The 14,814-nt window shown below is 41.0% G+C and overlaps 1 protein-coding gene across 1 annotated transcript in view; it reads right to left on the bottom strand.

Moving 5' to 3' along the window:
* ADAMTS12 (ADAM metallopeptidase with thrombospondin type 1 motif 12) overlaps positions 1–14,814 on the bottom strand; it is a 145,861-nt gene that overhangs the window by 6,155 nt on the left and 124,892 nt on the right. Inside the window, exons 18-23 of the mRNA XM_059492166.1 lie at positions 14,433–14,643; positions 11,205–12,353; positions 6,420–6,572; positions 3,810–3,983; positions 2,092–2,238; positions 187–340 (exon numbers count right to left, since the gene is read on the bottom strand). Coding sequence (XP_059348149.1) covers positions 187–340; positions 2,092–2,238; positions 3,810–3,983; positions 6,420–6,572; positions 11,205–12,353; positions 14,433–14,643 — 1,988 coding nt within the window. The remainder of the gene's footprint in view (positions 1–186; positions 341–2,091; positions 2,239–3,809; positions 3,984–6,419; positions 6,573–11,204; positions 12,354–14,432; positions 14,644–14,814) is intronic.

The raw sequence follows: 14,814 nt of genomic DNA, 5'->3' as shown, positions 1-14,814 counted from the left end.
GTCAGAAGTGCTGGAAGAGACAACAGTGTGGTTCTGCCAACAGAGCAACTGAGCAGTGGCAGGCCAGGGTGACTTGCAATTACTGAGCCCATGCTACTCAAAAGAAGCTGATAGAGTCAGCTCCCAGTTTTTGCAGAATCTCAGCAGAAATGGAGAAAAATTCTTCATGCATGTGTATTACTCTACCTGTATTTTTACTGCACTCTTGCAGATTGCACTTCTGGTATTTTGTGGGCTTGGCTTTATCCAGACACATACTATCATCTTCAGTTTCATTAGTTTCTGTATTCATGCATTTCACAGTTCTTTGCTGAATGCCCCCTCCACAAGAAACAGCACACTGAAAGAGTAATTTTAACATACATAAGTTTTTTTTACATGGAAATTTTGCAATATGGCAATATTTGAGCTGTGATGTGACAGGAAGCTAAAACTGCCTTGTGACCCAGAAGCAATGCCACTCCAGTAATCTGTACTGTATGCTCCATCCAGACACCTCTGTGGTGCATTTTGGCCAGATTTGGCAGAATAAAGCAGAGGGTAAATGGTATAAATACAGCATCTTGGAAAGTGTAAATAGGGGGAAAGGATTGTTTTCTGCAGAGGAAAGGGATGTCTTGCAATGCCAGTCCTACAATAGAAGAGACTTAAACCAAATTCATAAAAATTAGGACAGTTTTTGCTTTCTGTGTTTTCTGACTATCTAAGGTAAACATGAATAACCAATTGCAATGTTAGGTCTACAAATGACCAAGCTAAGATTTAAAAAAAAAGTCCAACAAGGTTTTGTTTCTTTCCTGGCTTTTAAACAGAGGTTACCCTTTATTTATGACCACAAAAGAACTGCCAGCCGCTTGTTCTGACTGCACACAGAAGGCCATAAAACCCAAACACTTTTAAAATATCTTCCTCTACCATTCTGTAAATGTACTTAATTCTTGTGACTTCCCAGAGCGTCTGAGAATGCCAATTAGTTGTTTGTTTTTTTCTCTACAGATAAATAGTGCCAGCAGATAAATGAGATAAAGAATTCAGAAGATAGAGAATGTCAGCTAATGAAGCACAAGAGATGAAGACAGGAGTGGAACCTCTGTAATTTTTCTGCAAATTATCCCCTTTCTAATGTGTCTCTCTGTACAGGAAGCACAATAGTACTCGCATGAGGTAGACTGAAAGATCTTAGGTATTCTCGCAACTACTTTATATGGATGTTTAAAATATTTTTATGAAGTAAAATTATTAATGAATACATCAATATGGAATTAATAAATAAGTAAATTAGTTGCTATAACATTTGGTATTCTGTTACTTATTTTATGTGCTTCACTTCTATATTTAAGTGTTACACTGACTCTACAGTACATTATAGTCACATCCCATCTAGTGGCTTTGCGTCAAAACCAACTCATTGAATTTTCTGTGTTAAATGAGACGCCAATGTTTCCTGATCTGTGGCTCCTTCTTTTAGCATTTCTTCAATATTCCATTATGCTGTGAGGACTTCTTGTAATGTATGCAATGTTTATTAAGGAAACTGCAGGGAAAGGTTTATTAGATATATTAGTTTCTTTACAGATAAATATGTATAGCAATAGATAAATGTGTATAGCAGATAGCGGAAGGTTCCCCAAAGGTACACCTCATATTTTTCACTAAGATTGCCAGGTATTGTGTAGGAGGCTGTTGGTCAAAATTCAGAATTTCTCTTTGTGTGGGCAAGTACAATATTCCCCAAAGCTGTTTTGAGGATCACCCAATCCCCTCCAATAGCCTCTAACAGTGGAATATTTCAAACATGCAGAGGAAGAATGTTAATGGTAAAACTCCTTTGCTCTTAGACAAGATAAAAGGTGGGAGACTTCCAATGACATCTAATACAGCAACAAAAACCAGAAGCTACATTATCTGTCACCTGAAGGAATGGACATAAGCTGGCTATCAAATGTTCAGTAATGTTTTCAGAAGTTCTCCTCTTGCAGCTTCAGCTGTGCATAAGGAACTGTACTTGCTGAGGTTCAGAGACAAGTGAATAACATGACCAAATATGGCCAGCTCATGACAAAAAAAGCCCAGAAATAAACAGAATCCTACCGGGCTCCAGGCCTGGGGCACCCACTGCGTGCAAGGCTGGCTGTTACACGGTGCCATGGGATCAGGTCTCCTGCTCCAGTCACAGTGCCCTTCCCACGGGCAGGACACGCGCCGCTGCTGCTGGCCACCGCCGCACGACCTCGAACACTGCCGAGAGAGGGCCACAGCCAGGGTTGGGACAGCATGAGAAACCACAAACAGACCACTAAGATGGTTGGACAGGTTCATTTAGAACATGTGGGGCCACAGATAACAAGGACTCAGGGTCACAGGCCCATGGGTTTAGAAAGATGTATAGGCTTGCAGCACATCAAGTCCTAAAGTGCAGACATGAAGAAAAGCTCTGCACTGAGATACTTATTCCATGTGCTTGGAAGGAGACTGAGAAGAAGCTGCTACATGGGGAAAAGCTGCTCCTGGCACACACTACTGGAAGGACTAAAGGGCAGAGTAGAAGTGGCTACACAGAACAGGCAACACAGAACTGCTCATCAGCATCACCAACACCAGTAGCATCTCTAACAAGAATTAGAGTGGAAGTCATGTGTCAGCAGGATTAATTTGTAACACTAAATGAAGACACAACACATTCATAAGATCTCATTTCTTATGAGGTGGTTGGGAACATTAAAATTCAATTCATACAACAACTGAACTCTTTGGCAGTAAAACTGTCAGGCAAAGATAGCGACTCAGGTTATTTTTTAAACATTCTTCTGTCCACATTCTAGAATTACTTATTCACTGACTTTTTTACTATTTTTTTCACGAAGTCTGCTTGAAATACGCAAAGTATTTTATACTCTTATATGAAAAAAAGTATCAAATATACTTTGAATAATACATTGTTACTGTCCTACAAGGAATTGCACCCCTATGGACAGAACAATACATGTGACAACTGATTAATGAACCCTTTCAATCCATTTATACTCAGTGTCTTTAGCATCAGGGCAACTTCCAGGGTTGGAGTAGTGTTTTTATAAAGTACTTTAAGTGGCAAGCAATTGCAATCATTCAGATATTTTTATTTTTTCTCCCCGTGCTGACTGCTCTGACAGCACACCCTGGTCTCCTCCAGGTGTGATTTGTTAGTGCAGTGTAAAGAAAATGTGATCACCTCCCTTAAAATCCCAAAGCATTAGGTCCACAGGGCTGCAAATATCATCACACATGTTCTCCAGAGCTGCTTTCAGTGGGGTTAAATTCTAAAATATAATCAGGCCACATGCTTTAGCTGACATAAATATTTGCCTGGCTGCCTCTGAGTTGGTTGGCACAGATCTGTGTTACAAAGGGACCCAAAAGTCAGATTTATCTTATGTCTGGTCTAAGCCTTTGCTTCATAAAATTTCAGTCCAAAAGTGTAAAGAACATTCTAAACTTGCCATAATGAGAACACAAGATTAAAACAGCAGCAAAAAAGGTTCATCTAAATGAACCACATTTACTGGTCCAATAGGATAGCTACAACAAATTTTCTTCCAGGCCATCTGCTTCTCCCCTTCAGGACATTGTAATTTAAAGCTCCAGCTGTAAGAATGATTTTGTGAAGCATAATGAACACCTGTGCTGATTTTTGCTGTAGCCATGCACAAGAACTCACCAGCTGCATGTCCTCCTTGGAGCACAGTTTTACCTGACAGCACGGGATCCAACAGCTGCTGTTACCTGAAAGCAGACTGCTGACTCACAAAGCTTCTCTTAAGGAACAGTACCTCACTCCAGGGCTCCACATGCCATTGCAAGCAAGGTTCTGTGTTACAGCTGGTGCTGAGCTGTGGTTTATAGCCGAGTAACTGGCAGTGGAAAGGCCTGAGCAGCCGCTTTTCCCCAACATCAATGCAGTGAACGTCTCGGGTCTTGAAGCCTCCGCTGCAGTTCACAGAGCACTGCACACAAAACAGAGAGGGGCACATCTCCACATGATGAGCCCTGCTGAGGGGCTGTGCCTTCCCCAGTCACAGAGCAGGACAGCCTGAGCTGTGAGCATCCTGAATGGAAGGAGTTTCCAGGTTACTGTAACACCAACCTGTCCTGAGGCTTAAATGCTGTGGCTTTCCTCACAGCAGCCCACAACATGCCATGTAAGCAATTCCCCTGCTACACTGCTATGGCCATTAATATTATGGATACATATTTAATTGGGAAATCATGCCAGCTGTTTCCAAAAATGCCATAGTGAAAGAGTCATAATGCAGTAAATACAAAAAATGGATTCTGTATGTAGGGATATTGTCAGCAGCAGTTCCTTAGCTGCTTCAAAGAGAGAAGGGAGTGAGTAGCAAGCAGCTCCCACCCTCAGTATCCTTGCACCTCCATGGCACCAGGACAGTTCATACCCCAAGAGCAGCCTCAGTTTGAGAAGGTGGGAGGGAGGAGAGAGGCACTTTGGGCCTCACCCACAGCCTGTGAAATCACTGCCCAGCTTAGAGCTCTGCCGAGGAGCTACATGAACCCTTTCAGTCTCCCTTTGCTAGCCAGAGCTTTTTCCAAACCTCATGCAGCATCACCAGGTCCTGTCTCCAGGCACCAAAATTCAGGACCTTTCCTGCTCTTGATGAAGAACTGAATTTGCTACCCCAGGGATAAGGAAAAATACATGTTTTGTCTTCAAGCAGAATTAAAGCCAATTCCAACTGCACCACTGAAAGCTTCTTAGATCACCTTTCACCTTTACCACTATGATGAAACAGAAACTGATGATGTTTTCCTTTGCATAAATAAGCATCCTTTAGTTGAGCAAGAAACCTGAATGTAATACTTCCCCTAGGAGATGGAGAATGGATGGAAAGGGAATCCTTACTCTTGTCCACAGGACAGGTTTCTGTCTCTCTGGATAGAAACAGAAGTGGCTCTGTAAGAAACTGAGTACAATAGTTTCAAGATATATGCAAAATACATCTGGCAGTAAACACAGACTCTAAGATTTAGTCTGAAGCACTTTTCTTTCAGGGGAGGGGAAAAATTAAATGAAAGTAGAAAACAGAAAAAGCTCTACTGCACTAGCAGGAAACCCAGACATCTTGCTGTGACAACACATCTTCAAAATATTTGAAATGAATAACAAAAAACAATTGCCACTTGTAAAGCAAACAAAATTTAACCTTTTTTAATATATGAAACTTTAATTAGGTTTGTATAGTTCACTTGATGGAAAAAATGGAGGGCAACAAAAATCTGATAGGAGAAGCCCCTTGCCTCAAACTTGTTTCATAACTGGTCTGACATTTTTAAAAATTGCTTCCTGTTATATTTTATCATTAAATCTGATTGCTAGCTATTTTTTGTGACATGGCCATCATTCACTAGTTGCAAGAGCAATGACATTTATGAAGAAAAAGTGAAGGTGAAATTGCCCTACTGTAGCTGAGAGGGCAGGATGTCTATATATCTCTTAAAATTAATTTCAGAGGTTTAAATGTAGTTATGTAAAGCCTTGGCCTTTCCTGAACTTTCTAAAGAGGCATGTAATTCCTGTACAAATCAATTTTATGTCTAAGAGCTCAATAATAACACAGGCTTTGTAACTATAACCTTTTATTTGTATCAATCTGCCCTCTAGCCCAATGGCAACAACATTGTCCACAGAAATGATCTATACTGCCTAAGTTTGAGACACCTATCGTTTTCCTTATTAAATCAACAATATATAAAACAAAATTTTTTAGTTTATCTCTTTTTAGTCTTGAAAAATAACCTGTGGTTTGAAACTCAATTTTCAGACTGCATGAAGACAAAATGTAATAAGCTTCCAGAAGTCACCTAAGTCCTTCCAGGTGCTCTTCACACAGCTTAAAATATCAAAATGGGGCTCAAGCACAATTCTTTGGGTTCCACTTGAACAGGCCATGGGTACAAAACTAGGGCCAAACAGAATCCTGCACAGAGCAGACTTAGAAGTTACATGAATGGGGAACAGACCATGTCAAGAGACAGCACATGGTGACAACAACTCCCTTTCCCAAATTCCCACTGCTTCTTAAAATTAGGATATGTCCCTGGAGGCAGAGATTAAAAAGATGTCACAAGCAACTGTGTACAGCTTTGCCCTGTCAGCTCCAAAGAACAGGAGCAGTAAGTCCTGCTTTGGCTCTAGATGCCAGAGTTAATGAGCACAACCCACCACAGGAAGAACAAAATTCACAGCAGATGTGTTTCCAGATATAACTTGGTCAGGAAATTAGTGAATTAGTGCTGAATGGTCAACTAGGAATCATGTATGCATTCACTGAGTAAATAATTGTTTTAAAAATGAAATGTTTAGAGTTTCATACCCAGTGAAATCTGCAAGCATACTGTTCATACACAGCCCTGAGTGAAGTTACCTTGCTCCAATTTCCTGTTTTCCAGCTAGCACATGGGCGGAGATAACACCTCCTTGCAGGGTCAGGCTTTTTCATGTCCTGGCAGTGAGATGTGTTCCTGCTGCTGCACTCCACATGTCTCCAGAAAGCCCCCATTCCACAGGTCGTAGAGCACTGCACGAGGGCAAGAGGAAAGCCCAGGGGCAAACTCAACATTAGAACATCACTCTGGAAACAATCCTGGAACCTAAATATAAATATCTAGAGCCGCTTTAGATGACATATATTATCAGAGACATCCAAAAAAGATTTGAAATTCACTCAAATTTTACTTAATATTCTGAAGGAGGGCATTTTTTGGTTTCTTAGGACAATACCAGTCCTGATTTCTACGATGCACTTCTTTTTTTAGGCAAACTCCTGCTTACCGAGACATTCTAAATCTGTACCAGCTGTTCCACTGTTTTCTTCTGTTATCTTTGGGGATCCACAGTAAAATGCAATTACATCCAATCTTCAGCATGTTCCCTCTCTACCCCTAATACTGCTGATGAGAGAGTCCACTAATTGAATTTATGATGCTGAAAATCTTAAATAAATATTAGGAATCTTAGGAAAACTGTAAAGGAAAATGTTTCTCTAAATCATTATTTCAGGAAGTGGCTGAGTGTTTTCAACATCTGGGAGGATTTTTGTGTCTCAGGAAAGAGAATATTGACTATTCCAGTCCATATCCCAAGAGAGCACACTCCTCACAAAAAATCCCAAACACTGTCATTGTATTCTGAAGCAGGAGGGGTTGAAAACTGGTTGGAGACACCCATTTACCTTTTTCTGCCTTAGAAAGGGTGGGTCAGTGAGCTATACATGTAGAGCCAAATTCAACACACGCTAAGCAGCCTGTAGCTGGCATGAGAAACAGCATAAATAATCTTAGATTAAGTCAGCAAAATGATGAATAAAGCAAATGCTATTGTGTGGTTTGAACTCCCTGTGTGGCAGTGGGAAAGTTAAATATAGAACACTGAATAAGTGCTTGGAAAAATAGGGAAAGTTTAGCTGAAGCTAAGGCAGGGAAAAAACCCAACACTGGAGATGTTTGATCTCATGGTGACTCCTGGGATGTGTGTCCAAGTGGCCACAAAGGTCCTGTTAAAGGAAAGTGCATAACACTGCTCTGTTCTTCCTAGTGACACCTCTACCCAAGGCAATTTTTCTGACTGAGAGGACAGACTGCCCCTGCCTTGCTTTCTGATGGCCTGATGCCTTCCCCAGCTTTGCTACACCAGCCTGACAACACCAGGACTTCACTGAAAGGATGCTGAAGTCTTTGACTAAAGCCCTTTCTGAGCACACATGAGAAGAGCAAAGGTGGCTCCACAGATGATGTTGGGCAGATCACCCTGAGGAAAACTTATGTTCTTGTGTGAGGAAGGTGAAACAGCAGGATTCTTTCAAACCCGGTTGTGTGCAGCACAGGGTCAAGAGAGAAAAGTATGATTCTTCAAAGGGTTTCAGAATAAAGCCTGAGCTTTCCTAGTTGTTGTTTGATGCTAAATAAGTTTCTGAAGACATACTGCTTTTCCCTTTGTCATTTGGGAACCAAAATTTCCCCTTGGCACAGCAGATGTCAGTCACAGAGGGAGAAAGTGCAGGTGACTTGACATGACCAACAGAAGAATGAGGTTACCAATATTAGAATGAGATGATCTGCTGGTAATGGAGATTCTTTGCTACCCAGAAAGCACTTAGAAAGGGAAAAGTGGCAGCCCAGAATGGCCCAGGAAAGTAGTAGGAAAGAAGTAAAATTTACAGACAAGCACTGGTGGGAATGGGCACTGTTCTGCCCTACTCACATTAGTGCTCTCCCCTGAGGGGACAAGTGCCAGCCCCCTTATGGGACACGTCACACTTCTCCACCTCAGTGAATATCACTGCTCTTTGCACTATTTATTTACTAATATGGACATCTCCTACAGAGCAAAGCAATGTCAAAATATTGACAGCTACTAAAAGAGAAAGAGCACAGCAAGGTATTTGTCAGGGTAGGTGCAGTGGTCTTGAAACACCAATGCCTTGGAGAGATGTCATCTAGAAACAGATTCAAAGTTTTACTAAGGATAGGCAAACAGAAAGAGCAAAAAAAAAGTCAGAAAACATTAGACTGAAAATTAATTAAAAGCAATGAACAAAAAGAAAAGGTTCTGTAAATGTCAGACTCAAGGTGTGATGTGAAATAGATAACTTTTATTTAATGTGAAAGAGAATAGTTGTCTTTATTAACAGAACCATGGAATGATTGAAATTGGAAAGGAGCTTTGCTCAGGTAAGGCCACCTAGAGGCAATTTCCCAGAACCATGTCCAGATGGCTTCAGAATATCTCCAAAGATGGAGACTCCATAAATTCTCTTTTTCATCACTTCTTCAAATTTGAAAATTTGGAAGTTCAATGTGCCACACTTCCCATAAAATTTATTTTAACAAAAAAAAACCAGCTTGAATGAGAGTAGCAAAATACTACTAAATTATTAAAGAATAACAAAGTTATATTCATTAAGTATCTTCAAACTGATTTTATCAGTTCTGTGAAAGCAAATGTATTAACCTTATCTCTACATTCATTCAAGTGTTTATTCAATAATCTTTGAACTGTTGAGAATCAATTCTTATAATAGATTGGAAATGTCCCAGAGGATTAGATAAGAATATCTTCCAATTTATCTCTAGGAAAATAAAAAGTCCTATCTGTGGTCTAATGGAATGCTTCATCCAAGCACACTTCACAAGAAGATAAAAACCAAATTATTAAACAATCAAGATCAAACTGGCAAATACTAACAAAGATGATAAAGCAAAAGAAAAGCCCACATGGACCCATCTAGAAGAAATAATTCAAGTGAGTCTAATAACCTTTTCTGACAGGGGAGCCTGGCTTAATGAAATAAGGAGCTGGCTGCTGTAATGCATTTTTACATGATCCTGCAAAGCGTTCTTTTAGCAAATATAAATACAGTTTAGGTGAAATAATTACAACTAACTGAAAAACTGTAATAAAGTGGTTCTTAGTGGTTCAATGTCAAAATGAACAGACTTTTCAAATATGGTTCTACAGGGCTCCAACGCCAGGCTCTCTTCAGCATTTTCATTAACTACTGAATGAGGAAAGACAACATGCATTTAAGGCATTTGAAGATGATGACAAGCTGGGAGAGTAGGCAGGAATGTTGAAATCTGAATTCAGTGACACCTCACCACAATAAAAACTGTATGAAAGCAGTAGCCTGAAATAAAAAAATAGATACAGAATACTACATTTAGGGAAAACTCTTCATGCACACACAAACATACACACATATACATCTATATTCACACACACACACACACACACACACACACACACACACACACACACACAGCTCCCAAATGTAATTGAGAACTTCTGCTGATCTAGAATACTGTAGTAGGGATCCAGCATTTACAATGGATAACAAATTAAATACATCAAAGCAAGATGGTTACAAAACAAGACAAATCTCATTTCTGCATTGACAAAGAGGGTAATACATAAAATGTGAATAATTAGTTGATTTTATATGACATGTGTCTACTGGGACCACAATGAACATCACTGACATAAAATGTGTCATGAAACTGAAGCAAGATCAGACAAGAAAAACAAAGTCCCCAGTTATTTAAAAAGCACAAGGAAAATCTCGAAAGAATTTAGATGTGAGACCCCAAAAGAGTTATTAAGAAGACAATTTTCCTCCATAGTCTGCATATAAAAGAAGAAAATGCAAATAAAAGAAGAGAATGCATAAAAAAGAAGAGAGTCCTCATTTTCAGTAAGGAAGATGTTTGCTATCTATAAGGAAAATATTTCAAGGTGGATGATGAATGAGTGGGACAGGAGCATCTCTGCATGACAGGCCTTTGCTCAGGCTGTGGGGGCTTGGGGCCACAACCATTCCCTTGATCTTCTCTTGTAGGGTCTTGCCCTCAAGCAGATCTAAAAGCAGGTTTTCTCTTACAGGGATATAGGCAGGAGGAATTCTTCACCTGTCCCACTAGAACAAGGCAAGCTAAGGCCATTCTCACCTGGCCACAGGAAGGCACAAGATGAAAGCTCAAACTGCCATCAGGAGTACATGTCCTGAACACGGGCTGGTGCACTCAGGACAGAGCAGGGATCTTACCCACTGTCTGCATCCAGCTGCATCTCAGGGGTCTAGATATGCCTCCACTGACATGAGATACATTTAGTAACCTCATGCTGTCCTTTTTGGCCCCGAATTTCTGCATTTCTATGACTGTGAATCATTCCCAGCACACCCAAGAGCAAACAGGTACACAGAAACAGACCCTGGACAGCATTCTCCATCAGCACTGAGACACAGAGGCAGATCATCACTAGGAGGTTTCCAGATCTGACCCTCTCTAGTTTGGTAAAAAAGGCCATCAAAAAATGAGATGATTAGTTCAGACACCAACATCTCTCACTTTAGGTATCAAGAATATAAAATCCTTTAGCATAAAAGGAACTCTGTTTACATAAAAACAAAACTTTATAGTGGGAAGGGTATTAAATAAAAGTTGGTAAATTATGTCCAGGCCCTGTGATGACTATATTCATTCTCTGTAAGCAACCTAATCTTAGATATCCCAAGTTACCACCATTTTTTTGTGGTATTTTACATATATGATACTGATTTCAGAAAATTGTGACAAACTAAGAAACTCCATTTCCTCAGCAGTGTTTCAGACAGCTGTTCACACTCTCCACCTACAAGCAATGGATAACTTACCTCACTCCAGTTGCCTACTATCCAGTAGGCATCACTGGGCAAACTGTTGGATGTTACTATGTGGCTGTGGTCTGTGACATTCACTAAAACACCCTCAGATGCTGCATTTTGGTTGTTCAGAGCATGCTTGGGAGCTGAGGATTGTGTGCTAGTGGTTACAGTGTCAGGCAGATTTATTTCTTCTCTGCTGTCAGTCTGGTCTCTGGGTGCATGCCCAAGCTCTGTGGGCATTTCTGTAACCAGTGCTTGTGGGGTTGTTACCTCCACGACAGGAACATCAACTTGCAGACTGACATAGTGTGCTGCTGTTGGAAATGGCAGCCCTTGTGCAGCTCTGCTGACAGGACTGAGCACAGAAAGGTCTTGGTGAGGAGATGCTGGTGGGCTCTGAGAAGCCACAATCTCATTCTGAGTGACAGGAGAGGCAGTGTCCAAGGTTGTGCTTCTGGTCCTGATGTCAGGACTGAGCTCTGTGCTGTAAAAGAGATCAACTGCTTTCTTGCTGACTCCAAGTGGCCCATCAGTGTTGTCAGATTCCTCAGTTAAGTAATCATAGCTGGAAGTTATTTCTGGATTACCGGTAAAAGAGGAAACAGGAGTGTCCTCACTTCTTTGCATCTCACCCTCTGCAGTAGAAACTGGCTCACTTTTAGAGGTGTTTTCAGCATGCCTTATAATTTCAGTACTTAAGCTGTTATGAAAAGGCCATGAAGTACTATTTTGATATGAGCTATTTTCAGTAGAAGCAATTGGGTAATTGTAAACATCACCTGATTCAGCAAAATTACTCTGTAATGTCCTGTTGGGTGCTCCCTCTTTTCCTGAGACTTTGACCAAACCAGAGGACGTAGGCAAAAAGGGAGTTGCACTTTCATGCTTGGGCATTTTTGTTGTTGTATGGAACTTGGGGTTTGGCCTGGGTACTCTGCGAGGAAGACTCCGTTCAGGATCAGCAGTTGTTTTCCCGATTATGATCTTGCCTCTTCTGGGTGCCTGTGGGGGAATCAGAAATCTTCCAGCAGAAGGGCATTGCTGAAGACCACACAGGGCCTTAGAGTTTGGTCTCTTGGAACTGTCACAAGGCTCATCATTATTTTTGGCACAAGTGACATTACGAGTCCTTACTCCACCACCACAAGTGACTGTGCACTGCAAATGAAACAGAATTAATGTACCTGTTAATGTAATCTCCCTGCACAGAAGTATCAGATGGCATTTGTTTATAATAAAGAAGCATCATGACAAATAATGAATTACAAAGCTTTTCCTGGAGAAGAAGCCTTTCATCCTAGTGATGTTCTCCTACCATGGAGTTCTTTCCAAATTTTTCAACAGTAAATGTCACCTTGGGGAAATAGTAGTGAAAAAAGACGCCATGATCAAGACAAAATATTAAATTAATATTACAGAATTTGATTTCTTCATTGACTCACAAAGTCATTTAGTCAATACCTTTTCCACCATTTATAAAAAAACAGACTAAAAACCTGGACCTGAACCCACACCTGACTGGCTCAGTGCTGCTCACTGTGCCACAAACCTGCTGTGGTGATCCATGCAGCTCACAGGCTCTTGCTGACTTTATGAAATGGATTTTTCATTCAGTCTTAGTACAGCCATGAACTGCTGCCAGAGCTACTAGCATGTCTGTCCTCAATTAGAGACTACAGAAGGTAATTAGCCAACCTGGCTTCTATTTAAATGAGAGCACTGCTGTGTACAAAGAGTGCTGGGAGCTAAGGAGATGCAGATAAGGAGTGATGTTCTTCTTTTCTGTGATGTTTTTCATCCTTAGGCCCACAGGCACAGCCATGCCTTCAGCAGCTGTGCCTCAACTGTGGATTTTATAAAATCACACTTCTCTGGTTGGAGATGCTAAGGCTGGATGACTGGTTGAGTAGGAGTGGAGATGTTACAAAAAAAAACTACTGGAAGAATTCTTCCTAAGAAGCAAGGAAGCCTGACCAGGTGCTCAACATGAAGTGATGAACTCTCCTTTTCCCAGGACTTTATTGTCCCTGACACATTTAACTCATTTTGGAGCTAGTCTGGGTCACAGGGCAGTAGAAACACCAGTGACTTTGCATTGCTGGAGCACTCTGTTGTTCACAGCTATAAAATAATATTGCATCCCAATGCTCTGCAGCAACAGGAGCAGGAAAGCAATCAGTGTAGCCTCACAGTAGACAGGTTCATCAGCTCCTGTCCTTTGTGCAAGTGAAATACCTGCACTCTCTCTCCAGTTTCTGCAGATGCAAAAATGCATTTTTATCAGTAAGTTGTAAATACAATCCAACTGCACGTGAGCACAAGCAATGTGCCATTCCTATATTATTGTACTGCTAGTCATGTAAGCTCAATCTATTTTTTCACAGGTATTTAAAACATGGGGGTTACTCAATTAACAAAAAAAAAAAAAATTTGTGATGATGGTTTGTGAGCAGCATAAACCAATCCAATAGTCACAAGATTTTTTTAGTTCAGTATGTGACTCTGTTCTCACAGCAGTGAGTCTTATGAAAAAAAAAGATGAAGAAGATGAGAGTGGAGTTTTCAAAAATGAAGGGAAGACAGTATTTACACCTGGAAGGGACCCTCAACAGTCAACCCTCAACCCCTACTCCAATTGCCTGAGCACCTCATGTCTGACCAAAAGTCAAAGCATGCTGCTACGGGCACTGTTCAAATGCTCTCTTAAGCACTGACAGGCTAGGGACATTGAAGACCTCCCTAGGCAGCTTGTTCCAGGGTTTGACCACCCTCTCAGAGGAGAAATGCTTCCCAATGTCCAACCTGAACGTCTCCTGGTGCAGCTTTGAACAATTCCTGTATGTTTCCAAAGCTATGGGGAAAAAGGCAGAGTTTTGGATGCAAGAGATATGAATGTAAAGAATTTATAAATGTTTTGCTGACCTACAGAGATGACAGTAGTCATCCCCCTAGTCTGGCCCACAGCAGCCACTGCTCTCACACAGACTCTTTAGCACTAAGCACCACATTCCACAGTCCCAAAAGCTCAGCAAGTTAACATGCAACACTGCCCAAAATCTTTAGGAAGCTAGGCTGGAGGTTTTTTCCTGTACAAAGGATTTGTGAACATATTAAAGTATAGAAAAGTATTCTAGAAAAGAAGTGTAAAAGGCAAAACAGAAGGTCATTGGTCCTTTTTGCTGAATATAATAGGTAATTTTGAGGAAAAGTTCAGTGTTTCAGCTAACATGAATTTACCTCAGTCCAGTTGCTCACTGTCCAGTCAGATGGGCACAAGATATCTCTGTTGCATGACAGATGGGTCTTTGGTTTAAGCAGGTGCTGGCACTCTGTGACATCCAGTGCTTGCTCATCAGATCCCACTGTCTGGATGCAAAGTACAGTTCTCTTCTTCTGCCCCGTTGGGCCACATGTGGTCGAACACTTCTGCCACTCCCCTGCCCACCACCTGAAAGCCAGCAGGGTGAGAAACATCAGAAAACAACCCACCACAAGCACATCAAGGAAAAGGTCAGAGACTGGAAGAAAAAGAGCCAGTAATTTAAAATCTGGGCTCAGATACAAGCTCTTCACATAAGTTTCAGATCACTCAAGCTCTCCCATCTACCCTGTGTTCTAG

This window comes from Ammospiza nelsoni, chromosome Z (assembly GCF_027579445.1).
Source record: "Ammospiza nelsoni isolate bAmmNel1 chromosome Z, bAmmNel1.pri, whole genome shotgun sequence".
Classification (NCBI taxonomy): Eukaryota; Metazoa; Chordata; class Aves; order Passeriformes; family Passerellidae; genus Ammospiza; species Ammospiza nelsoni.
This window is presented reverse-complemented; position numbering and strand designations above follow the sequence as displayed.